Source organism: Salmo salar, chromosome ssa14, assembly GCF_905237065.1.
Source record: "Salmo salar chromosome ssa14, Ssal_v3.1, whole genome shotgun sequence".
Taxonomy (NCBI): Eukaryota; Metazoa; Chordata; class Actinopteri; order Salmoniformes; family Salmonidae; genus Salmo; species Salmo salar.
The window spans coordinates 58173430-58200012 of NC_059455.1; the positions used below are offsets into that span (position 1 = coordinate 58173430).

The 26583-nt window shown below is 42.4% G+C and overlaps 1 protein-coding gene and 1 long non-coding RNA gene across 3 annotated transcripts in view; one reads left to right on the forward strand and one right to left on the reverse strand.

The window, feature by feature from the left end:
* Positions 1 to 26098, forward strand: part of cers2a (ceramide synthase 2a) — a 45266-nt gene extending 19168 nt beyond the window's left edge. For both annotated transcript variants that reach the window (XM_014142064.2, XM_014142063.2), the window contains exons 8-11: positions 2668 to 2796; positions 3080 to 3186; positions 3525 to 3678; positions 24175 to 26098. In XM_014142064.2, coding sequence (XP_013997539.1) covers positions 2668 to 2796; positions 3080 to 3186; positions 3525 to 3678; positions 24175 to 24324 — 540 coding nt within the window. In that variant the 3' untranslated portion in view covers positions 24325 to 26098. The remainder of the gene's footprint in view (positions 1 to 2667; positions 2797 to 3079; positions 3187 to 3524; positions 3679 to 24174) is intronic.
* On the reverse strand, positions 5945 to 6868 carry LOC123726739 (uncharacterized). The gene is made up of 3 exons (XR_006758862.1): positions 6786 to 6868; positions 6498 to 6571; positions 5945 to 6341 (listed from the first exon to the last, which is right to left on the reverse strand). It is a non-coding gene; the product is annotated as an uncharacterized lncRNA (long non-coding RNA).
* Positions 26099 to 26583: the final 485 nt, after the last annotated feature.

Below are 26583 nucleotides of genomic sequence, written 5' to 3' on the forward strand. Positions count from 1 at the left end.
GTCTAGGACAGGGTTTCCCAAACTCTGTGCACGTTTTGTTTTTTTGCCCTAGCACTACACAGCTGATTCAAATAATCAACTAGTCATTAAGCTTCGAATCATCTATGTAGTGTTAGGGTAAAAACCAAAACCTATTTGGGTCCCGAGGACCGAGTTTGGGAAACGCTGGTCTCGGGCATCTGTGGGTTGTGGTGGCAAATTTTTTTTTAACCAAATGAGGAGAAACAAACTTCACACACCAGTCAGAGTTATACTTAAACTACATCTTTAATAATAAGTGCTTTGCAATAGCATTGACTTTCAATGATGCACCATTTCTAATGAACCATTGAAAGTGACAACACAAAAGTACAAAGATCTTTTTATAGCCAAGTTACACCCCTCTCAACCTATATGACGAACAACAGATACATAGCATGGTCACAAGGTTAAGATTTGTATGAAAGATGCCTATAATACATAGCAGACAGCATCTGCTGTGTCAACAGTTTTCATTGTATAGACCAGTGTCTGGCCCTCCTACTCCAAACTGGAACCGTCTCTTCCTGGTACAGTATAGAACAGAAACAGCTGGCATATATCAATTGTCAACTCTAGATACTCCCATCTCAAGTAAAACCCTTTCTTGACCCCTCTCCTGGACAAGCTCACTGAGGGGAGTGAGCCTCTAGGTCATACACTATCCCAGGATAAGTGCAACATCAGAGAGGAGATACAATGGTTTCATACACTGCCATACACCTCCCCCCCAATGCCAAAGGAGGGAGTGACTTGCGCACAGACATTGTGGAGACAAGTAATTGGTTCCCCATTAATCACGCCATCCCTTCACATGGTTTAAGAATAGGTAAAGACACATTCACATATGAAGACAATGTTCCATCCTGTCCTCTTCCCTTTCTGATATTCTGCATAGCACCAGAGACATATAAAAGATGAGCCTGACCTCTCCCCTCTCTGGGCCCCAAGTGACTGAGCCCCAGCTGAGGGAAGAAGTGCAACTGCCAACACCAGAGTCCAAAGGGATACATTCTATTAACAAGTATATCACATAAGCATATTATGCAGATAAGACATCTTAATTATCTATGTTACCCAACTAATTCTGATTCATCCGCCACAGGGTTAATGTGTGACCGGCACATTGTGGAAAGGTATCACAGTGGAGACTGATTGACCATGTTCTCCAGCCGTATTTATTTTACAGCTGGTGAGCCCCAATGGAAAGTGGCAACTCTTCACACAGTCAGCAGACAAGACTGAAATTTGTCGGTTGATTTGACAGATACAAGGAATGAATAGGGCTGATCCAAAACAATGGTTTCAGAGACTTGGTTGGCAGAACTTTTGTGTCGTTACGTTAGCTGTAATTGCTGTGGAACTCCAAATTGGGCTTGTTAGTTTTTTGCTCGCCTCAAGCTTATGGCTAGGGTGACACTTTAGTTCAGTTGTAAGTAGGGAAGTACACATGGATACATGCACGCATTAGCTATGTTTCCATTAAGTTGTCGACATTTTAAAAAGGTTTCATAGAAAATACATTCTACAATTGCCTGCTACGGTGCGTTTCCATTGAACCGTCTCTTTTGTCAATAAAAACAGCTGGATGTAATGTCGTCACACCCCCCAAAAAATGTGTTGAATAAAAATGAAGTGGTTGAAGTGTTTCCATGATCAATTTAGGCAAATTGCACATTAATAAATTGGCGACAGGCTGTATGCCTTCCCACCTATCCGTTTCATGTCTCAGGTAGCCTGCAAAAGCCAGCATTGCTAGAATGCAATTTGCCATATTCAAATAATTCTCATGTGCCAACACGGTCCGTGCCATGGTGAAACTTGCACTCCTTTTAGAGCTGAAATAATTGGCTGGTGAAACTTGCTTCCAACCAACTAGAAAAACAAGGCGAAGCAATACAGGCATTCATGAAAGTCAAGACAATCCTGACTGTAGTTTTGTAGTTGGAATTTTTGTTGTTGTTGATAACAATAGGCATTTAGAATTAAATGTGGAGTGGAGCTTTATAGTTATGTGATGTAACTTGCCCTGCGTAGGCCTACCTTAAGTTATTCGGCAATCATAATTTATTTGAAAAACACAGATTCCATCATTTGTCACAAAGAATCCACCCGTTGAACAGAAACATTTTGTCTATCTTTAGAACATTTCTCCTATATATGGCGTTTCCATTGTACATGTCGCAACGTTTTTTTTTTTTTTTTTGCGACAGTTTTAATCGAATAAACCTGGGTCAATGAACCTGCCTACTGTCACTCATTTGTGAGTACTGGATGAATCGGTATGCACACACTGTTACACCGTCATTAATCAATAAGTGGTGGAACAAGGCGTCCAACAGTAGCTTAGAGGTGTCCCTACAGATATTTGAAGCTATGAACATTTTGCTGATATTCAGCAGTGTATAAGCTCTAATTTTAAAATAACTGTAGTTCAGAACAACGCATCCAAAATACACTTGATAATCAAGTTGCGAGTGAGGAATGTGATGACCCTGATGCCAAATCCATCAGAACTAGAACACATTTCGGCAAGATTTTAAAGTGAACAACTACCCCCTCCTCCGTTATGACTGAAGCTGATGTTCAGTGCACAAAGTAAACACAACATTTGCATAACTGACAAACTCCCCCCTTTCTCTCTTCCAGGATTTTAAGGAGCAGATTGTTCACCATGTAGCCACTATTCTGCTGATCAGTTTTTCATGGTTGGTCAACTACATCCGTGCCGGGACTTTGATCATGCTGGTGCACGATGCCTCAGACTACCTACTGGAGGTACAACCCCCCCCCCCATACCCAATCTTATTACTCCTACAATACAATGTCACCATTACAATCCTAAAGAAACGATAGTCATTCCATAATAAGTATAGAGGAATGTTATTATTATGTGGACAGTCAAGGCCATTACAATTGTATTATAGTCATAAATGGTGCTTAAATCATTTCTACTCTCGCAGAACTGGTCATAGTGTTGAGCCTGCCATCCAGAGGAGAATATAGGAAATGGCAACTGAATAGCACATTTTTTTTTCTCCCTTTCTGTTGTTCCTTTTAGTCAGCAAAGATGTTCAACTATGCAGAATGGAGAAAGACCTGCAACTACATCTTCATTCTGTTTGCAGCCGTGTTCATCCTTACACGCCTTGTCATACTCCCTTTCTGGTAAGACGCTCGGATATTGCATGACACTTCTCTGCATCCTAGGGGAGGGTTTCCCGGACACATTAAGCCTAATCCTGGACTAAAAAGTATTTTCAACTGAGCTTTTCCATTGAGCTTGCTTTTTAGTCCAGTAGTAGGCTGAATCTGTGTCTGGGAAACTGCCTCCATATGTCTAAAGCTCCCATAACTTAGTGTAAAGTATTTTTTTCTGGCATTTTTCAATTATCAATTGTACAGGAGGCAATGCATTCTAGGGATTTACATAAGTCGTTGCCAAAATGCGTTCGACTGCTAATGTAGATCTGTATTGACTGGATCTGTCTGTTTTTTCCCACCAGGATCATACATACTACGTGGGTGTACCCATTGACCATCTATCCCCCTTTCTTTGGGTTCTACTTCTTCAATGGGCTGTTGTTTGTGCTGCAGTGTCTGCACATCTTCTGGGCTGGCCTCATCCTGCGCATGGCCATCAAGTTCCTGCCTGGAAACGTACGTATTCACAAACCTAAACACTCACTAAACCATAAACCTCAACTAAATCTTGTAATAAATAATGTGGAAATTGAGCAAGTTGAGGTGATTTAACTGCTTGGAGTAACCCTGGAATGTAAACTGTCATGGTCAAAACATATTGATGCAGTAGTAGCTAAGATGGGGAGAAGTCTGTCTATAATAAACCGATGCTCTGCCTTCTTAACAACACTATCAACTTGGGCCTGTAGGACGTGCCTTGTTTTGTCAGACCTTGACTACTGTTCAGTCATGTGGTCAGGTGCCACAAAAAAGGACAGGAAAATTGCTATTAGCTCAGAACAGGGCAGTACGGCTGGCCCTTGGATGTACACAGAGAGCTAATATTAATAATATGCATGTCAATCTCTCCTGGCTCAAAGTGGAGGAGAGATTGACTTCATCACTACTTTTATTTATGAGAGGTATTGACATGTTGAATGCACTGAGCTGTCTGTCTAAACTACTGGCACACAGCTCAGACACCCATGCATACCCAACAAGACATGCCACAAGAGGTCTCTTCACAGTCCCCAAGTCCTGTGGGAGGCAAAGAGTACTACATAGAACCATGACTACATGGAACTCTCTTCCAATTCAAGTAACTGAAGCAGGAAAATTAGATTTAAAAAACACCTTATGGAACAGCGGGGACTGTGAAGCAACACAAACATTGGCACACACACACGATAACATACACACTATACATACATATGGATTTAGTACTGTAGATATGTGGTAGTGGTGGAGTAGGGGCCTGACGGCACACAGTGCGTTGTGCAATCTGTGAATGTAATGTTTTTAAAATTGTATAAACTGCCTGAATTTTGCTGGACCCCAGGAAGAGTAGCTGCTGCTTTGGCAGCAGCTAATGGGGATCCATAATAAATACAAATAGGGTGGTTTCCTGGACACAGATCGAGCCTAGTCCAGAGCCCTATACTACATGCGTGGTTTGAGGAGTTAGCTTGGTAACTTTGGTAAATTCTGAGTTTGACTCGGGATAGCTGGTACCAGATACATTTCTATGGAAACAAATCCTTCAGAACGAACCTACTCCCGTGCAGGCTAACTCTCAGAAAGATTGCGTCATCATCCCCTATATTTGAGGACGACTGATTTAAGTCAATGTTTTTTTTGTTAGTTAAAATACATTATTTTATTTTTTTTATCACATTACACATTTAGAAATGACGGAATCCATTTGAAACTTCACGCACAGTTAAACTTGTGTAAGACTTAAAGCTGCAATATGTAGCTTTTTGGGTGACCTGACCAAATTCACATAGTAATGTGTGTTATAGATCTGCCATTCTCATTGAAAGCAAGTCTAAGAAGCGGTAGACCTGTTCTATGTTCGCTATTTCTGTGCATCCCGTTCTTCCTTTTTTTGTTCTTTTTTTTTTTTTCGTCTTTTACTCTTTTTGTAGTCGAATGCCAAACTCTTCATTGAGACAATGCTGACACATCAATCCATTGGCGAGTCAGTGCAACATTTTCCTTTGTGCTGAAATCAAAATGAAATAAGATGGATCTTGCAAATTCAGCAGGCTATGGTGTGAAATAGGCTTGTTGAAGTGCCGTCTTTATTTTACTACTTATCGTTAATGCCGTCTTTGGTGTGCTTATCAATGCACAAGTACCTTTTTGTTCCACTCCTATCCAGGGCCACCCGAAAACAAGTTGCGAGGCGGCATTTGCCACAGAACTTTACAATCAGATGTGGCAGCACCACATCACTTGATTTTGTTTAAAATATCAATGCAACTCGTGCACAATTTCTCTGTCCTTCACATCGGAGTGCTGCTGCAGGCTCTTTGCGTGTTTTGACCAATCAGATTCACGGAAATCGCAAGTTGCGCCGACCAGGCACGATGCTCAAGGCGCGTTCTACACTTTCCTTCGGTATTTATTTAGCAAGCGTGATAACGCATCACTCCCAACAAACACAAGTAAAAACTCTTACGTAACTGTCTTGCGAGTGTCTATAAAGTGTGATCAAATATTTTGCTGTGCGACCACAAGTTTTAATTTGAGACCACTGTGCGACTAGCGAAAAAAATCTCCCAGATATTTATTGTTATAAGGCTTCGCTTAGTACTGTTGTTTCTAAGTGCCCTAGAGAAACAAGCGTGTGCAGATACAATAGTCATGGCCGCACCATGACTATCAGCAAAAACCGATTTGCTTCTAGCCCAGCTAGGTCAAAAGATCTGACTCATATTACCAGCGCAATATTGACTACTGAGGGTGCTGATGAGTGCCCACTTGCTGGTCTTCTGTATGCTGCGTGTTCGGCTACAAACTGGATATTTCTAGAACGACTGCAGCATGCAATGATTATATGAGGAGGTGGTGATGGGTTGTTATAATACACAAGTGGTAAATTGCGTTTTGTTCTAAAGAAAGGACAACGCTTTTTGCTAATGCACTTCACAACAAAAATGACTCTACTAGATGTATCTGCTTGGCTAGGGAATTAGCCTACTAGTTTGTCAGCCAGGTATTTTTGAATACAACTTTATACATGACACACATTACCTGTCGTTCTTGGTGACGCCGTCTGTGTCATCAGGGCAGTAACTCGGGTCGCTATCAGAGGCCTCATGATGGCGTGTCCTTTTCATAAGAGTCCAGGGAGACTGGCAACAATAGTGGAGGAGTCACAAGGGTACTTTGTCGCATAACACTTTTATTCTGAGATCTTGCCTGACAAGCTGTGAAAATGGCAAGTGAACAGTGAATGGAATGATTTTTCGAGGTTATTAAACCATTGCTAGACATGTTATTATACCCACCTTTGCGCCTTTCTGGTAGGTCCTGGCATCCGTTCATGACCAGGGGATCAGCCTAGCACCCAACTGCACTTTATCTAACAGAAAATCAGGGTCAACGATTGTCATCATCCCTCAACTATAAACATAGCTTGAGAAATAAAGTTGTATTGAGGTATGCTAGCTAGCTAACTAGTTGGTAGCTAGCTAGCTAAAGTCGGCTATGCTAGCGATCAAGATAATGATTATAAAAATATGCATAACCAGTCTATGGTCTATTTACTGGTGTACTCACCACCATTGGGGACCCACCTATTCCGCATGATCGGGTCCTTCGGCAGGGCATGCACACCATAGTTGTTGGCTGTGCATCCTGCTGGAAGTATACATTGCATGGTCAATCTGTAAAGGTCTTTTCAGTTTCATGGCCTTGATCCTTTGAATGCGTTGGGGGCGTTGAAACCACGGTGTCCCATTCAATGAAGGGAAGCAAAGTGGGCTTTGGGGGCGATTTGCACGTAGAGCTTAGCATAAGGGAGCATGATTTGTTGACATAATTGTAATCCAAACCCAACCTTAATTTACTCGTTGTGACGCACTGCGGTTCTAAACTCTGTTTTGGACGAGACTTTTTGACCAAAATTATCCTATTTACACTTTGTTGTAGTAAATTTTGACACCAGATTAAATGTTTGACTCATATCGAAGCCATAGGCCGTTTTCAAAGAGTTTAGTTTTTTTTTTTAGGGGCAGTCGCTCTTTTAAAAAAACACATTTTCTGGTGCTCCCAACTTTTTCATGTTGGGAGAACCAGTGTTACCAATGAAGATGTTTAATTTAGAGCCCTGGTAGCAGCCTATACACCTAAACATCAGGAATCTGGCATGCTGTGTTGCATGGAAACAAGAAAATGATTCTGTCTGATCAACTGTAGGCTACTAACAACAGCATCTGCATAGTCTAGACTACTATGCGCCCTGTCCCTCTGGGCAGGTTAAAACGAAGCATTAACGTTGTGTATTTATAGGCCATTTGTTTGTGTGAATGGGATGACATTTGGTTTATATATTTATATAGGCTACCTACACTTTTTAAATACAAAATGATTAACTGGAATTAATCAATAAACACAATAGCTGACAGACTGAGTACATGTTTTAATTAGGACTACACTATGCACATCTGCATAAAACAAGCTCAGCCCTGTGAGTTTTTTTTAATTTTCCAATTATGTTGCATTCTCTATCTGTGTATAGGACCCCTCCCTAATCCTTCTTTAAAATACAGTATAATTCATATGGAATAAGCACACGGTTGTGTATTTATTTGGGATCCCCAAGGCAGCAGTTACTATTCCTGGGATCCAAACACATTATGACACTTACATCACACATAAAACAGAAGATAAACAGTACATCATATAATGTTTATTACAGCACTACATATCTACAATGTATAATACCACCATACAACAATATTACAATGTGCGTGTGTCTGTACCTGTGTCTCTCTTCACAGTCCCCGCTGTTCCACTAGATGTATTTTTTAATGTTTTTTAAATCTGTTTCTACTGCTTACATCAGCTACCTGATGTGGAATACAATTCCATGTAGTACTGTGCGCTTCCTATAGTCTGTTCTGGAATTGGGGGTTGTGAAGAGACCTCTGGTGGCATGTCTTGTTGGGTATGCATGGGTGTCCAAGCTGTGTGCTAGTAGTTTAAACAAACATCTCGGTACATTCAGCTTGTCAACACTTCTTACAAAAACAAGTAGTGATGAAGTCAATCTCTCCTCCACTTTGAGCCATGAGAGATTGACATGCATATTATTAATGTTAGCTCTCATGTACATTTAAGTGCCAGCCGTGCTGCCCTGTTCTGAGCCAATTGCAATTTTCCTAAATCCGTCTTTGTGGTACCTGAACACACGACTGAACAGTAGTCCATGTGCGGCAAAACTAGGGCCTGTAGGACCTGCCTTGTTGATAGTGTTGTTAAGAAGGCAGAACTTTTATATTATAGACAGACTTCTCCCCACCTTAGCTACTGTTGTATCAACATGTTTTGACCATGACAGTTTTACAATTCAGGGTTACTCCAAGCAGTTTAGTCACCTCAACTTGCTCAATTTCCACATTATTAATTACAAGATTTAGTTGAGGTTTATGGTTTAGTGAATGACTTGTCCCAAATACAGTGCTTTTAGTTTTTGAAATATTTAGGACTAACTTATTCCTTGCCATCCAATTTCATTTGTCACATGCGCCAAATACAACCTTACCGTGAAATGCTTACTTACAAGCCCTTAACCAACAATGCAGTTGAAGAAATAGTTAAGAAAATATTTACAAAATAAACTAAAGTAAAAAAAAAAAAAGGTTAAGTGAATACAATCAAAAGGTAACACAAGAAAATGGCAACAATAACGATGCTATACACAGAGGGTATCGAGTTAATGTGTGGGGGTACAGATTAGTCGAGGTCATTTGTAAAGTGACTGCATAGATGACAAACAGCGAGTAGCAGCAGTGTTAAAAACAAAGGAGGGTCAATGTAAATTGTCCGGGTGGCCATTTTGATGAATTGTTCAGCAGTCTTACGGCTTGGGGGTAGAAGCTGTTAAGGAGCCTTTTGGTCCTAGACTTAGCACTCCGGTACCGCTTGCCGGGCGGTAGCAGAGAGAACAGTCTATGGCTTGAGTGACTGGAGTCTTTGACAATTTTTTGGGGGGGCCTTCCTCTGACGCCGCCTGGTATAGAGGTTCTGGATGGCAGGAAGCTTGGCCCCAGTGATGTACTGGGACGTACGTACTGGGCCGTACGTACTACTACTAGGCCGTACGTACTACTTGCCGAGCACTTGCAATACCAAGCGGTGATGCAACCGGTGGTGCAGCTGTAGAACTTTTTGAGGATCTGGGGACCCATGCCAAATCTTTTCAGTCTCTTGAGGTGGAAAAGGTGTTGTCGTGCCCTCTTCATAACTGTCTTGGTGTGTTTGGACCGTGATAGTTCGTTGGTGATGTGGACACCAAGGAACTTGAACCTCTCGACCCATTCCACTTCAGCCCCGTCAATGTTAATGGGGGCATGTTCGGCCCTCCTTTCCTGTAGTCCACGATCAGCTCCTTTTGTTTTGCTCACATTGAGGGAGAGGTTTTTGTCCTGGCACCACACTGCCAGATCTCTGACCTCCTCAATGGCCGTCTCATCTTTGTCGGTGATCTGGCATACCGCTGGTGTTGGAGTCGTGCTTGGCCACGCAATTGTGGGTGGAAAGGGAGTACAGGAGGGGACTAAGCACGCACCCCTGAGGGTCCCCAGTGTTGAGGATCAGCGTGGCAGACGTGTTGTTGCCTTCCTTTACCACCTGGGGCGGCCCGTCAGGAAGTCCAGGATCCAGTTGCAGAGGGAGGTGTTTAGTCCCGGGGTCCTTAGCTTAGTGATGAGCGTTGTGGGCACTACGGTGATGAACGCTGAGCTATAGTCAATGAACAGCATTTTTATTTTTTTCACCTTTATTTAACCAGGTAGGCTAGTTGAGAACAAGTTCTCATTTACAACTGCGACCTGGGCAAGATAAAGCATAGCAGTGCAACACAAACAACACAGAGTTACACATGGAATAAACAACCATACAGTCAATAATACAATAGAAAAAGTCTATTTACAATGTGTGCAAATGAGGTAGGCTAAGGGAGGTAAGGCAATAAATAGGCCATAGTGGCAAAATAATGACTATAGCAATTAAACACTGGAGTGAATGATGTGCAGAAGATGAGTGTGCAAGTAGAGATACTGGGGTGCAAAGGAGCAAAATAAATAACAGCATGGGGATAAGGTAGTTGGGTGGGCTATGTACAGGTGCAGTGATCTGTGAGCTGATCTGACAGCTGGTGCTTAAAGCTAGTGAGGGAGATATGAGTATCCGGCTTCAGTGATTTTTGCAGTTCGTTCCAGTCAAAGGCAGCAGAGAACTGGAAGGAAAGGCGGCCGAAGGAGGAATTGGCTTTGGGAAGGACCAGTGAAATATACCTGCTGGACCGCGTGCTGCTATGGTGACCAGTGAGCTGAGATAAGGCAGGGCTTTACCTAGCAAAGACTTATAGATGACATGGAGCCAGTGGGTTTGGTGACGAATATGAAGCGAATGCCAGCCAACGAGAGCATACAGGTTGCAGTGGTGGGTAGTATATGGGGCTTTCGTGACAAAACGGATGGCACTGTGATAGACTGCATCCAATTTGCTGAGTAGACTGTTGGGGGCTATTTTGTAAATGACATCGCCAAAGTCAAGGATCGGTAGGATAGTCAGTTTTACGAGGGTATGTTTGGCAGCATGAGTGAAGGATGCTTTGTTGCGAAATAGGAAGCCGATTCTAGATTTAATTTTGGATTGGAGATGCTTAATGTGAGTCTGGAAGGAGAGTTTACAGTCTAACCAGACACCTAGGTATTTGTAGTTGTCCACATATTCTAGGTCAGATCCATCCAGAGTTGTGATGCTGGATGGGCAGGCAGGTGTGGGCAGCGATCGGTTGAATTGCATGCATTTAGTTTTACTTGCATTTAAGAGCAGTTGGAGGCCACGGAAGGAGAGTTCTATGGCATTGAAGCTCGTCTGGAGGTTAGTTAAGTGTACAAAGAAGGGCCAGAAGTATACAGAATGGTATCATCTGCGTAGAGGTGGATCAGAGAATCACCAGCAGCAAGAGTGACATCATTGATGTATACAGAGAAAAGAGTCGGCCTGAGGATTGAACCTTGTGGCACCCTCATAGAGACTGCCAGAGGTCCGGACAACAGGCCCTCCGATTTGACACACTGAACTCTATCTGAGAAGTAGTTGGTGAACCAGGCGAGGCAGTCATTTGAGAAACCAAGGCTGTTTAGTCTGCCGATAAGAATGTGGTGATTGACAGAGTCGAAACCCTTGGCCAGGTCGACGAATACAGCTGCACAGTATTGTCTCTTATCGATGGCGGTTATGATATCATTTAGGACCTTGAGCGTGGTTGAGGTGCACCCATGACCAGCTCGGAAACCAGTTTGCATAGCGGAGAAGGTGCGGTGGGATTCGAAATGGTCGGTGATCTGTTTGTTAACTTGGCTTTCGAAGACCTTAGAAAGGCAGAGTAGGATAGATATAGCCCTGTAGCAGTTTGGGTCTAGAGTGTTTCCCCCTTTTGAAGAGGGGGATGACCTCGGCAGCTTTCCAATCTTTGGGGATCTCAGACGATACGATAGAGGTTGAACAGGCTAGTAATAGGGGTTGCAACAATTTCTGCTGGTAATTTTAGAAAGAGAGGGTCCAGATTGTCTAGCCCGGCTGATTTGTAGGGGTCCAGATTTTGCAGTTCTTTCAGAACATCAGCTATCTGGATTTGGGTGCAGGAGAAATGGGGGAGGGAAAGTTGCTTGGGAAAGTTGCTGTGGGGGGCGCAGGGCTGTTGACCGGTGTAAGGGTAGCCAGGTGGAAAGCCGTAGAAAAATGCTTATTGAAGTTCTCAATTATCGCAGATTTATCGGTGGTGACAGTGTTTCCTAGCCTCAGTGCAGTGGGCAGCTGGGAGGAGGTGCTCTTATTCTCCATGGACTCCACAGTCATGGCCAAAAGTTTTGGGAATGACACATCTTAATTTCCACAAAGTTTGCTGCTTCAGTGTCTTTAGATATTTTTGTCAGATGTTACTATGGAATACTGAAGTATAATTACAAGCATTTCATAAGTGTTGAAGGCTTTTATTGACAATTAGTCATGAAGTTGATGCAAAGAGTCAATATTTGCAGTGTTGACCCTTCTTTTCAAGACCTCTGCAATCCGCCCTGGCATGCTGTCAATTAACTTCTGGGCCACATCCTGACTGATGGCAGCCCATTCTTGCACAACCAATGCTTGGAGTTTGTCAGAATTTGTGGGGTTTTGTTTGTCAACCCGCCTCTTGAGAAGGATTGACCACAAGTTCTCAATGGGATTAAGGTCTGGGGAGTTTCCTGGTTATGGACCCAAAATATCGATGTTTTGTTCCCCGAGCCACTTAGTTATCACTTTTGCCTTATGGCAAGGTGCTCCATCATGCTGGAAAAGGCATTGTTCGTCACCAAACTGTTCCTGGATGGTTGGGAGAAGTAGCTCTCGGAGGATGTGTTGGTACCATTCTTTATTGATGGCTGTGTTCTTAGGCAAAATTGTGAGTGAGCCCACTCCCTTGGCTGAGAAGCAACCCCACACATGAACTGAGGCAGCAGACTTTGTGAAAATTAATATTTGTGTCATTCTCAAAACTTTTGGCCGCGATTATACAGTGTCCCAGAACTTTTTTGAGTTTGTACTACAGGGTGCAAATGTCTGTTTGAAAAAGCTAGCCTTTGCTTTCCTAACTGCCTGTGTATATTGGTTCCTAACTTCCCTGAAAAGTTGCATATTGCGGGGGCTATTCAATGCTAATGCAGTACGCCACAGGATGTTTTTGTGCTGGTGAAGGGCAGTCAGGTCTGGAGTGAACCATGGGCTATATCTGTTCCTGGTTCTACATTTTTTTTGAACGGGGCGTGCTTATTTAAAATGGTGAGGAAAGCACTTTTAAAGAATAACCAGGCATCCTCTACTGACGGAATGAGGTCAATATCCTTCCAGGATACCCGGGCCAGGTCGATTAGAAAGGCCTGAGGTGTATTTGGAGGGCAGGTTGGTTAGGATGATATCTATGAGGATGCCCCCGTTTCCGGATTTGGGGTTGTACCTGGTAGGTTCATTGATAATTTGTGTGAGATTGAGGGCATCTAGCTTAGATTGTAGGATGGCCGGGGTGTTAAGCATGTCCCAGTTTAGGTCACCTAACAGCACAAGCTCTGAATGTAGATGGGGGGCAATCAATTCACATATGGTGTCCAGGGCACAGCTGGGGGCAGAAGGGGGTCTATAGCAAGCGGCAACGGTGAGAGACTTGTTTCTGGAAAGGTGGATTTTTAAAAGTAGAAGCTCAAATTGTTTGGGCACAGACCTGGATAGTAAGACAGAACTCTGCAGACTATCTCTGCAGTAGATTGCAACTCCGCCCCCTTTGGCAGTTCTATCTTGTCGGAAAATGTTATAGTTAGGGATGGAAATTTCAGGGTTTTTGGTGGTCTTCCTAAGCCAGGATTCAGACACGGCTAGGACATCCGGGTTGGCAGAGTGCTAAGGCAGTGAGTAAAACAAACTTAGGGAGGATGATTCTAATGTTAACATGCATGAAACCAAGGCTTTTACGGTTACAGAAGTCAACAAATGAGAGCGCCTGGGGAGTGGGAGTGGAGCTAGGCACTGCAGGGCCTGGATTACCCTCTACATCACCAGAGGGACAGAGGAGGAGTAGGAAAAGTGTACGGCTAAAGGTTATAAGAACTGGTCGTCTAGTACGTTCGGAACAGAGAGTAAAAGGAGCCGGTTTCTGGGCACGGTAGAATAGATTCAAGGCATAATGTACAGACAAAGGTATGGTAAGATGTGAATACAGTTGAGGTAAACCTATGCATTGAGTGACGATGAGAGATATTGTCTCTAGAAACATAATTTAAACCAGGTGAGGTCACCGCATGTGTGGGAGGTGGAACTAAAGGGTTATCTAAGGCGTATTGAGCAGGGCTAGAGGCTCTACAGTAGAATACGGCAATAATTACTAACCAAAACAGCAATGGACAAGGCATATTGACATTAGGGAGAGGCATGCATAGCCGAGTGATCATAGGGGTCCAGTGAGTGGCTCAGGCGGGCCAGAGACACGGCAATTCAGGCAGCTAGTGGGCCGGGGCAAGCAAGCTAGCAGAAGGGCCTTAGAGGGACGTCGTGTCGGAAGAAGTCCGTAGTAGCCCCCTCATGTTGTAACATCGGCAGACCAGTCGTCGTGGATCAGCAGGGCTCCGTGTGGTGAAAGGGTCCAGGCCAGTTGGCAAAATAGGTATAGTGCCCAAAGAATTTGTCTGATGGGCCTCTTAAGCTAACAGTCCGATATGCTCTAGACAGCTAGCAGGCCACGGCTAGCAGATGGGCATTCGGGGGACGTCGCGACAGAGGAGCCAGTTGAAAAACCCCCTCGGTCGAATTACGTCGGTAGTCCAGTCGTGATGGGTCGGCGGGGGACCAGGCCAATTGGCAAAATATGTATTGTAGCCCAAGGAGTAGCTGATGGACCTCTTCGGCTAGCCGGGAGATGGGCTTAGCAAAGGCTAGCTCCAGGCTAGTTGGTTCTTGCTTCGGGATAGAGACGTTAGCCAGGAGTGGCCACTCGGATAGCAGTTAGCTAGCTGCGATGATCCAGGTGAAAAGGTTCAGAGCTTGCGGTAGGAATCCGGAGATATGGAGAAAAATAAGTCAGATTTGCTCTGGTTTGAATCGCGCTGTGCAGACTGGCAAGAGTTGTCCGGGCTAAAGGTAGCTGATGACCGCTAGCAGTGGCTAGCTGACTACTAGCTAGAAGCTAGTTAGCTGGCTAGCTTCTGTTGGGGGTTCCTGTACAAAGTAAAGAAAATAGCAGATCCATACCACATTGGGTGAGGCAGATTGCAGAAGAGTATGTTGAGGTTAATAAAAATAAAATATATATATTTCGAAGAAAAAATGGGTTCCTTTTGTCCATGTGGGAAAGGGCTGTGTGGAGTGCGATTTGAGAATGTGTCATCTGTGGATCTGTTGGGGCGGTATGCGAATTGGAGTGGGTCTAGGGTTTCCGGCATGATGGTGTTGAGCCAAGACCAACTTTTCAAAGCACTTCATGGCTACTGATGTGAGTGCTATGGGGCGGTAAGCAGTTTGGCAGATTACCTTCGCTTTCTTCGGCACAGGGACTATGGTGGACTGTTTTGTAATGTAGGTATTACATACTCGGTCAGGGAGAGTTTGAAAATGTCTGAAGACACTTGCCAGTTGGTAATCCATCTGGCCCTGCGGCTTTGTGAATGTTGACCTGTTTAAAGGTCTTGCTCACATCAGGGTTATCACAGTCGTCTGGAACAGCTGGTGCTCTCATACATGCTTCGGTGTTGCTTGCCTCGAAGCGAGCATAAAAAGCATTTTGTTCGTCTGGTAGGTTCACGTCACTGGGCAGCTCGCGGCTGGGTTTCCCTTTGTAGTCCGTAATATTTTTCAAGCCCTGCCATATCTGATAAGCATCAGAGCAGGTGTTGTAGGATTCAATCATAGTCCTGTATTGATGCTTTGCCTGTTTGATTGCTCGTCTGAGAGCATAGCAGGATTTCTTATAAGTGTCCGGATTACTGTCCCGCTCCTTGAAAGCGGCAGCCCTAGCCTTTAGCTCGGTGCGGATGTTGCCTGTAAGTCATTTTCTTTATGGGTGCATGCTTATTAGTAACTGGAATAAGCAATTTCGTAAATGTGTCAAGTGCAGCGTCTGGTTGCTCCTCATTACTGACCCCAGACCAGAAAATATGAATTACATCATCAACATAGGAATCACTTCAAAACGTATTGTATGACCTCTTATACACTATATTAGGCCAGCCTTTAGAACTTTTGTTTTCCTAGATATGGCTACTATATTGTGATCACTACATCCGATGGATTTGGATACTGCTTTAAAGCAAATTTCTTCAGCATTAGGAAAGATGTGATCAATACATGTTAATGATTTCATTTCTGTGCTGTTTATAACTATCCTGGTTGGTTGACTGATAACCAGGTTGTAGGCAGTGGTTACAGTTTGAAGCTTTTTCTTGAGTGGGCAGCTTGATGAAAGCCAGTCAATATTGATATCACCCTGAAAATATGCCTCTGATATCACATGCATTTCACATACATTATCCAGATACTGACTGTTAGCACTTGGTGATCTATAGCAGCTTCTGACAAGATTGGGCTTTAAGTGAGGCAGATGAACCTGTATCCATATTACTTAACAGTATTTAACATGAGATCCCCTCTAAGCTTTACAGGAATGTGGTCCTGAATATGGACTGCAACACTGCCCCTGTTGCCATTTCTACTTTTCTGTAGATGTTATAAGCATGTATTCCTACCCCTGTATCAAAGGTATTATCAATGTGAGTTTCAGAGATAGTTAGAAATTGAATGTCATATGTTACTAGCAAGTTTTTGATTTCATGAACCTTGTTTCTTAGGCTACATATGTTCATTTGGGCTATTTTTAGCACTTTTCTGGGATCCTTGATTTGTTTTTATTGCTTTACTGGGAAGCTTATCAGTAGTAGACATGCTCATGTTATTTATGTTTGAGCTGATGAGCACAGTGAGCTGCACACAGTGGACTTCCTACTAGGGCACACTGCCTCAGTGCAAACAGTATAACTCTGGTTCATAGGCACATGATTACTGCATACAATAGTTGTATGGTCAAGAGGCATTCGGGGCAGTTAGAGGGACATAAATTAAGTGACATGCATTGTGTCTGCCAATGTCCCTGGGATATTGTACATTTGCTGCAGCATTATGACAACTCAGCGACACAATGGTAGGGATTAACTGAGCTGGTCTTGGGTCATTGATAATTCATTGTCTCAGCGCAGCCTTGAAATGAATGGACAGAGTCCAGGAGCCAAGATGGAGCATCTTCTGTTTCCAGAAGGTGTCGAAGTTATCTATAAAAGTGATTTCCAACAGAGCTACAGTAATCTTGGAGCCAGGTGTGTAATGCCAGTAGCCTGCTGAATCTTTCACACCCGTGGAAAAACGATGGTACCGGACCTGAAATAATTGGCCGCTTATTGGAATCTTTCAGTGCTAGAATCAGTTATTTAAAATCAATTTTCAGAAGTTCCAAGCTAGCCCTCCTGTCGCCTTCAGAAAATATTCACACCCCTTGACTTTTCCCACATTTTGTTGTGTTACAAGGTGGGATTAAAATGGATTTAATTGAGAGAAGAAAATGTCAGTGACGTACACAATACTCGGGGAAAAAATAATTCTAACACTTATTTTTGTAAAACAAAAAAAGATCTTCATTAGACAAGTATTCAACCTCCTGAAGCAATAAATGTTAGAATCACCTTTGGCAGCGGTTAAAGCTGTGAGTCTTTCTGGGTAAGCCTCTAAGAGCATTCCACACCTGGATTGTACAATATTTGCGCGCTACTCTTTTTTAAATTATTCAAGCTTTGTCAAGTTGGTTGTTGATCATTGCTAGACAGTCATGTTTAAGTCTTGCCATAGATTTTCAAGTAGTTTTAAGTCAAAATGGTAACTAGGTCTCAAGAACATTCAATGTCGTCTTGGTAAGCTATTATATTTGGCCTTGTGTTTTAGGTTATTGTCCTTCTGAAAGGTGAATTTGTCTCCCAGTGTCTGTTGGAAAGCAGACCGAGCAAGGTTTTCCTTTTTAAGAATTTGCCTGTGCTTATGGCTGTATTCCGTTTATTTTTCATGTAAAAAAAACCCTCTATAGTCCTTGCCTATGGCAAGCATACCCATAACATGATGCAGCCGCCACCATGCTTCAAAATGTGAAGTGGTGTACTCAGTGATGTTGTGTTGAATTTGCCCCGAACATAATGCTTTGTATTCAGAACATAAAGTTGTTTTCTTTGCCACATTTTTGGCAGTTTAACTTTAGTGCCCTGTTGCAAACAGGATGCATGTTTTGGAATATTATTCTGTACAGGCTTCTTTCTTTTCACTCATATAAATACTTAGGGGTATGGTTAGATGATAGGCTTTCTTTTAAAAAACATGTAACTGAATGGGAAAAAAAGCTCAAATTCAAGATGGGCTTCCTTTACAGAAACAGGGCTTGTCTGTCCTCCGTAAATAGAAAACAAATTGTGCAGGCTACTTTTATGTCCGTTTTAGATTATGGTGATATTATCTATATGCATGCATCGGCAAACACATTAAAACCACTGGATGCTATTTACCATTGTGCATTCAGGTTTATCACGGGTGATAGTGTTAGGTTGTGTCAATCGAATCTGGTATCAGAACAGGATTTAACACTAAGTCACTGAATATATTCTCAGCTTTTTTATTCAATATAATTAGTCAAGCGATAAATGGTAAATGCAATCTTCGTATATACGGGTTCACTGTAACACCTCGCAGGGCAAACAGAGAACTAACTGTTCACACACAAAGTTATTTTTTAATACTCTGACAGAGATAGTTCCCGCTCAGAGCGGGCCTGTCAGAGTAGAGGCTGGGCGTGGTTTAGACTTGCACAGGCTGGTCCCAGCCCCTTCGCGCATCACTGTTGCCAGGCGTAGTTGTCTTCCAGCTTATCTTCGTATTTTTCACCCAAAAGTCAGCCAACCCAAGGACAGTCTTTTTTATTATGCTACAGTTATTTTCCACTCTACCAGTTCCTCACATACACCTGTCCTTGAGCGGCTCCACAATCAGCACAGCACAAACCTGTTATGTTTGACATTAATGTATTCATAAGCTATGCACCACAACTAGTTTAAGAAAATATAACCCAACAATAGTTACAAAACTCATCACTGTATCCTATATCAACATGTGGGTTGGGCCTCTCTATCTGTGAGGCGAGAGCAACATGCTCTCTTGTTTATTTATAAAGCGCTTCTTTTAAAACTACCTCCATATATATCATTCATTTCCACTCGATATACTAATTTTAAAACCAGATCAGATGTGGATTACATTAGACTCCTGCGGTCTCCACAGAGTTGGGTAGGACTGCCTTTAGTTCCTTTGCGCCTTATTTATGGAACAAACTGCAGATCCAACTTAAGTTAGACACTCTGGTGTCCCTTGCCCATTTTAAAAATGTTATGGAGGATCAATATGATGTTGTCTGTGATTGTTTCTGTTGAATTGTGTCTTTGTTTTGTATGTTTGAAATGTTCTTGTCTGTATGCCTAAAACTGTACATGTCAACATGTTTACACAGGGCACAGCCGTAAAAGAGATCCAGGTCTGTCTGTTTTCCCTGTTAAAATAAAGATTTTTTTTTTTAACTCTGTCAATTAGGTTAGTATTGTGGAGTAACTACAATGTTGTTGACCCATCCTCAGTTCTATCACAGCCATTAAACTCTAACTTTTTTAAAGTCATTGACCTCATGGTGAAAGCGGTTTGCTTCCTCTCCTGCATCTGAGTTAGGAAGGACGCTTGTATCTTTAGTGACTGGGTGTATTGATACGCCATCGAAAGTGTAATTAATAACTTCACCATGCTCAAATGGATATTCAAGGGATATTTATTTTAGCCATCTACCAATGGGTGCCCTTCTTTGCGAGGCAAGGGACAACCTCTCTGTTCTGTGTGGTTGAATCTGTGTTTAGAAATGTCTGCTCGACTGAGGGACCTTACAATTATCTATATGTGTGGGGTATAGAGATTAGGTAGTCATTCAAAAAACATGTTCAACTCTTATTGCACACAGAATGAGTACATGTGACTTGTTAGTCAACTTACTCCTAAACTTATTTAGGCTTGCCATGACAAAGGGGTTGAATACTTATTGACTCATTTTTTATTATTTAGTAAAACAATTCTAAAAACATATTTCAATTTCACATGATGGGGTATTGTGTGTGTGTGTGTGTGTGTGTCACCGACCTACACAATCTAAATTCAATCCATTTAAAATTAGGCTGTAACAAAATGTGGAAAAAGTCAAGTAGTGTTAATACTTTCTGAAGGCACTGTACGAAGTAAAGTGCTCCAGAATGTGAAGCTCTGAAGCTGGCCAGCTTTAGAAAACCCTGAGTAGAGCTTGCTTCAATTGTGATCTACCCCCCCTCAGGGCTAAAAAGCAAGCTCAATGGAGAATTTCCATTGAAAGTGCTTTTAAGTCTAGCTGAAGAGTATACTACAAAGCAGGATCAATGAGTTAGCCAGCTAACTAAATATCCTAAATATCCTGAAAGAAGGATTAGATTAAATGGTCTAATTGACTCCCCCTTCCCAAAAAACACATTAAGTTTAGCTTTATTAATGAATCATAAAATCAAGTTATTTCTGGTTGTTTATCAACGTTAGCTGGTTAACTCATTGATCCTGCTTTGTAGTAATCCCCCTCGGGGTGAGGCTTAATCTGTGTCTGGGAAACCGCCCCAATGTCCAACTCTTCTAAGCCTCACTGCTCCACTTTTCATCACCGAACTGTACCTGGAAATTCCACATCACCACTTAAACTCAACGTTTACTTTCAATGATTGTGATATGTGGTTGTCTTACCTGCTAACTTAATTGAAACAATAACAAAGCGGTCATCCCACGTCTGTTTTGGTAATTGCTGAGGGATGGGCCTGGAGTAATGCAACCACTCTTTCATAGACAGAGCTATGGATGTAAGGACTGACCATATCAAAATTGTAGTTTTTAACCATGTTTTGAGGCTATATAGTGTTTCTTTACCTTTACAATTTTTACAAACATTTGAGTTAAGCAAGCTTATATTTAGGGTTCTGTGGTATGACAGTTGAACTAAGCTCAGGAGGCATTTCTAAGTTATATTCTTCAAGAATCAATGAGTGTATATATAAATAATTGAATGGATGTAGCAACTAATGGTTCTAGCTGTAAGTTATCGGATCCGCAGCCACTCCGTTCTTTCATACAACTAAAGGTCCTGAAGCCTCTGTGCTTGTGCGACGCGCAGGCTCCACTCCTATAAAACATAGCTACTCTGTCGACTGGTGCCAGTTTTAATAAAGTTAGATCAAATCTGAATCAATGTCTGCAAGATCACATAATGATAGTATTCTACATAACTGACTAATGGCATAGTATAACGATACTTTAAGAAACACCACCTTAGGATGATTGGGTGAATGGTCGCTTTTTTTAAAACTTTTTTTCTCCAATCAATTTGTGCTTTGAATGAAACTAACAAAGGTAGGCTATGCTACAGTTCAACACCTCCTGCGCTAAGATTCGGTCACTGTGCATAATTCAAAACAACTGTGTTGATGAACAACCATTATATGGCCCCTCGGTGGGGCCATATAATTCCTTTTGGGTCTTCTTTTTCCTCTGTGCTCATCTGTCTGTCCTGTGCAACTATGTTATCATTACCGGCCAAAGAGATCCAACCAACGCATTTTCTCTCAACCTCCCCCGACAGTTAATTTGGCCTATGCTGTAGGCCTGTTTTACATAAGGCAATTAGCAAGAGCAAGCCTGCTTCTTTCCTCGAATAGGCTGTTAGGACATTTTATTTTTTATACTAGGCCTAAGTCACTCACTTCACAGGGCTTGGCGGGGTGGCACACTGTAGGCTACCCTTCAAATGTAGGCCTACATAGTAAGCCTACACTAATTGTGGTAGTGTGTTGTGAAGAGAAAATAAGTGCAGGCAAAACCATGTAAATAAGATTACAAAGACATTTTATGAGGAGCTTCTTGGAGTCCTTCTTGCAAACTGACACACAGGCTACTTGCACTGCTACATAAATAATTGTTGCTACTATAGGCTATATTACATAGACGTGTAGGCTACACTTACATGTACAACGTTTTATGTGCATTTTTATCATCTACTTTGTCACGTGTTATTTGACTCGAGGACCAGTGGAACATTTTATAAAAAAAATAAAAATAAAACCTTGTTCCAAGGGCTATTTTGAACTCATTGTACAAATATAAACTTACATGTTGTATAATCCTGGATATCTGTGAAACCAATGGGCAAAAACATGAACATTTTGTCTGTTAGTACTAGTAGCTAGTAGCCTTGTCAATGATACATCAATGCAATATTGTCACGCAACATTTTGTTACAGAACAAAAGTAAACCTTGAATTTATAGGTTTAACTTGGGTGGCCAGGTTGACCTATTTAAAAAAAAAAAAAATTCTAAGATCTTTAGGCTGACGCTGAATTTTGTTCCAGGAAATGATCACTGTCATCTGGTGAGGTTAGCGTAGGGCTAACGTGTGCCATGTTATCTGATGGGACCAGCTACATTTTAATTGGCTGATGCACGTTTTCAGACTGAGAAACCGTTTACATTTAAACTGTTTCTAATGTTCGTAAGTATGACCCTCATCAGTTTCACGGGGATACGCCTTAAGATCTTGAGTTAAAGGCTACTTAGAAACTGTAGCATATAATTGAAGAAGATTTAAATGCACATCCCCATGAAACTGATTTGAAATCAAATGGTTGGTATGCAGATGCTGCATGGATGTTTCACTGGTAAATGTGAAGAAATAGCATTCACGATTGACTGATGTGAAGGGAGTTTCTTTTTTTCTTTCACCTTTATTTAACCAGGTAGGCCAGTTGAGAACAAGTTCTCATTTACAACTGCAACCTGGCCAAGATAAAGCAAAGCAGTGCGACAAAAACAAACACAGAGTTACACATAAACAAACGTACAGTCAATAACACAACAGAAAAATCCATGTACAGTGTGTGCAAATGTAGAAGAGTAGGGAGGTAAGGCAATAAATAGGCCACAGCGGCGAAATAATTCCAATTTAGCACTAATACTGGAGTGATAGATGTGCAGATGATGATGTGCAAGTAGAGATACTGGGTCGCAAAAGAGCAAGAGGGTAAGTAATAATATGGGGATGAGGTAGTTGGGTGTGCTATTTACAGATTGGCTGTGTACAGGTACAGTGATCGATAAGCTGCTCTGACAGCTGATGCTTAAAGTTAAAGAGGGAGATATAAGACTCCAGCTTCAGAGATATTTGCAATTCGTTCCAGTCATTGGCAGCAGAGAACTGGAAGGAAAGGCAGCCAAAGGAAGTGTTGGCTTTGGGGAGGACCAGTGCAATATACCTGCTGGAGCGCGTGCTATGGGTGGGTGTTGCTATGGTGACCAGTGAGCTGAAATAAGGTGGGGCTTTACCTAGCAAAGACTTAGATGACCTGAAGCCAGTGGGTTTGGCGACGGATATGTAGTGAGGGCAGCCAACGAGAGCATACAGGTCGCAGTGGTGGGTAGTATATGGGGCTTTGGTGATAAAACGAACGGCACTGTGATAGCAAACTGGATGTAGTCTGAGTAGAGTGTTGGGGGCTATTTTGTAAATGACATCGCTGAAGTCGAGGATCGGTAGGATAGTCAGTTTTACGAGGGTATGTTTGGCGGCATGAGTGAAGGAGACTGTTGCGAAATAGGAAGCCAATTCTAGATTTAATTTTGGATTGGAGATGCTTAATGTGAGTCTGGAAGGAGAGTTTACAGTCTAACCAGACACCTAGGTATTTGCAGTTGTCCACATATTCTAGGTCAGAATCGTCCAGAGTAGTGATGCTAGTCGGGCGGGAGGGTGCTGGCAGCAATCGGTTGAAGAGCATGCACTTAGTTGTACTAGCATTTAAAAGCAGTTGGAGGCCACGGAAAGTGTTGTATGGCGTTGAAGCTCGTTTGGAGGTTTGTTAACACAGTGTCCAAAGAAGGGCCAGATGAATACAGAATGGTGCCGTCTGCGTAGAGGTGGATCAAAGAATCACCTGCAGCAAGAGCGACATCATTGATATATACAGAGAAAAGAGTCGGCCTGAGAATTGAACCCTGTGGCACCCCCATAGAGACTGCCAGAGGTCCGGACAACTGGCCCTCCGATTTGACACAAACGAGTAGAGCAGAGTGTGCGCAAAGTAAAGAATCCCACACATGCGCAGAACCCCCGGGACCCCCAGTTGCCGGGAAGCGGGGTCCAGAAAAGTCGGATCCTCGACCTTAAGTTAAATTCACTGATTTGTAAGTCGCTCTGGATGAGAGCATCTGCTAAATTATACATTTAAATGTACTCTCTCTCCCATCAGGATATCGTTGAAGATGAGAGGAGCGACAGGGAAGAGACTGATTCAGACGGGGATGAAGAAGACCATGAGAAAACGAAAAATGGCTTTGTACAGAATGGCAATGGCCACACAATGCTTAACAACAACCACCACCACAGCAAAATGGATTGATTTGTTACAGAGACACCAAGGAGGATGTGTCTGCAATGGTGAAGAATAACTTTCCCATGTGGCCTAGTCCAAGAGGCCACAGTAAGTCAGAATTGCTGGTGGAAAGGCCACAAACACACACACACACACACACACAGCTGAATAATATATACACAAGTAATGCTAAAGATCACACGGACACACTCCTTACATGGGCTGGATGGGTTTCACTGCTCTGTAGATCACACTAGTTGGAGGGAAGAGGATGGGGAGTACAGGAAAGATGGCAATAGAGCCAAACGCTTGGTAAAACTGTGCCTTAGCAACCAACTGTTATTCCCTATTTTATTTCTATCCATCCCTCTATTTGTAGACCTTATATTGCTAATCGTTCAATAAGGTGCCTAGCCCTACTCGCGGCTTCCCCATCCTGCGTTATGGGTAGCGCAATTACTAATTGTTCACGGGGCTTTCCTTTCCTGCATGCTTGGTTAACGCTCGGAGTATCGCTAGACTGTTCAAACGCTGCCTTCTCAGCACGCTGACTCCCGTACCAAATAAAAGTGCGCCACCACTGAACACTGCCTAGAGAAATGAGGTTCTCTTAATGATCACAGCTTGGTACAGGTCTGTGTAAGTGTTCAAATCACCATGTCAGACCACTAAAGCATACAGTAGCGATAATGGAAATGTATCTTTTTTTTTTTGCACCTGCCATTTTGTTATTGGATTGTAGTGGAGCAGTCGCTACAATTATTGCCATGGCATTCCTATTCAACCTGTTATGTGCTAGTGTTGTTAATGTTCTTGGTTTAAATGTTGTTGGGGGGGGGGGATGGTGGTTAATTAAGTTTTTAACTGTCTAAAGAAAAGCTGGAGAGGTTCGGTTTGCGTTGTGAATATTTGTTTTCGTTTCCACCGGTCTCCAAATGCAATGGCCTTTGGGGAGCAGAAATCACATGGCTTTAAATAATAATTTTTTTAAATGTTTTCAAAATAACTTTTTAGTTATCGGGTTTTATTTTGTTTAATTTTTTTAAAGTCCAGACAACCAGAAACCTACCCAAACCAGTCCAACCCTTAATTCAACAGGACTGGAGGAGAATTCATTCATTCAAATCGGTATTTTTCTGCCCATTCGTCCAAAGATGCACTTTATGGGTCAGCGTAGACCCAATATAAAGAAAGATGAACGTCCAGGTCATACTGTGTTTATTTGAGTGAATTGGATTATGATTGGGGTTTACAATTACACTACAGTTAATTTCCTATTTATTTCATTATGTCCACAAGTGCAAAGGAGTCCTTTTCAATTTCTTTGTAACGCTTCTGATTCAAGTCATTAAGTTTATTGAAGCTTTAATAAAATGGGACACCAAAGTATGTTTTGCATGTTTTAGTTTCGCAAGTGCCTTAGCTATCTGTTACTTGAAAAAAGAATATATAATAATCACCATGTCTATTTCCTTTTCATTTTCTGTCTACCATCTTGCACTTAAAAAAAAAAATCTTCACCTCTCTTGTCAAACTCTCCAACTACTTGACCCTGGTCTAAGGTAGTGCACTATATAGGAAATGGTGTGCCATTTGCCATGCAACTTGACCTACCTACAGTGCTGTAACATGGCCTTTGTTCCCCTTCACGTCTTCATGTCTCAATGTAAAGACCACTCCCTATAATGATCTTGTGTGTTGCATATGGTCCCCCTTCCCAAAAAACTGCTTTTCTCCTACTCTAGTGTTTTTATTTTGTCACGTTGCAAAGATATAAGATAAAGGTTATTGTTGATTTAAATGGTTGTCTCATGTGATTATTTCTTTATGAATATGCTTTGTGTGCTGCCTGGTTCAAAGTACAAACCATGAAAAGTATTTTGTTTAAATGGCAGATGACTGAATGCTCCCATCCGTGTTCCATTCCTCATGCTAATTATACCGTGGCAGTCTCAATGGGAGAATCTCAATAGCATACTACTCGGGTCCTCTCTCCTCGCCTCCCCAAAACCCATTGGAGGAAAGATCCAGAGGGGCGAGACCTCTGGCTTTCTCATCCAATGGGTTTTGAGAAAGAGAGGTGATGTTAAGGGTATGCAATTGAGATTCCCCAGAGTCTGTTGGCAGTAAAAGACAATGATCTTTAAGAGCTAATTTATGCTTGATCCAAAAATGTTGTGAGGCGCCGTATGGGTGGTGCGACGCAACTGTGGCGCCTCAGGAGGCACGCATTGCTGTGCGCCTCTCAAATGTAACAATGTGGAGGGCACCATATAGCTCCGCATT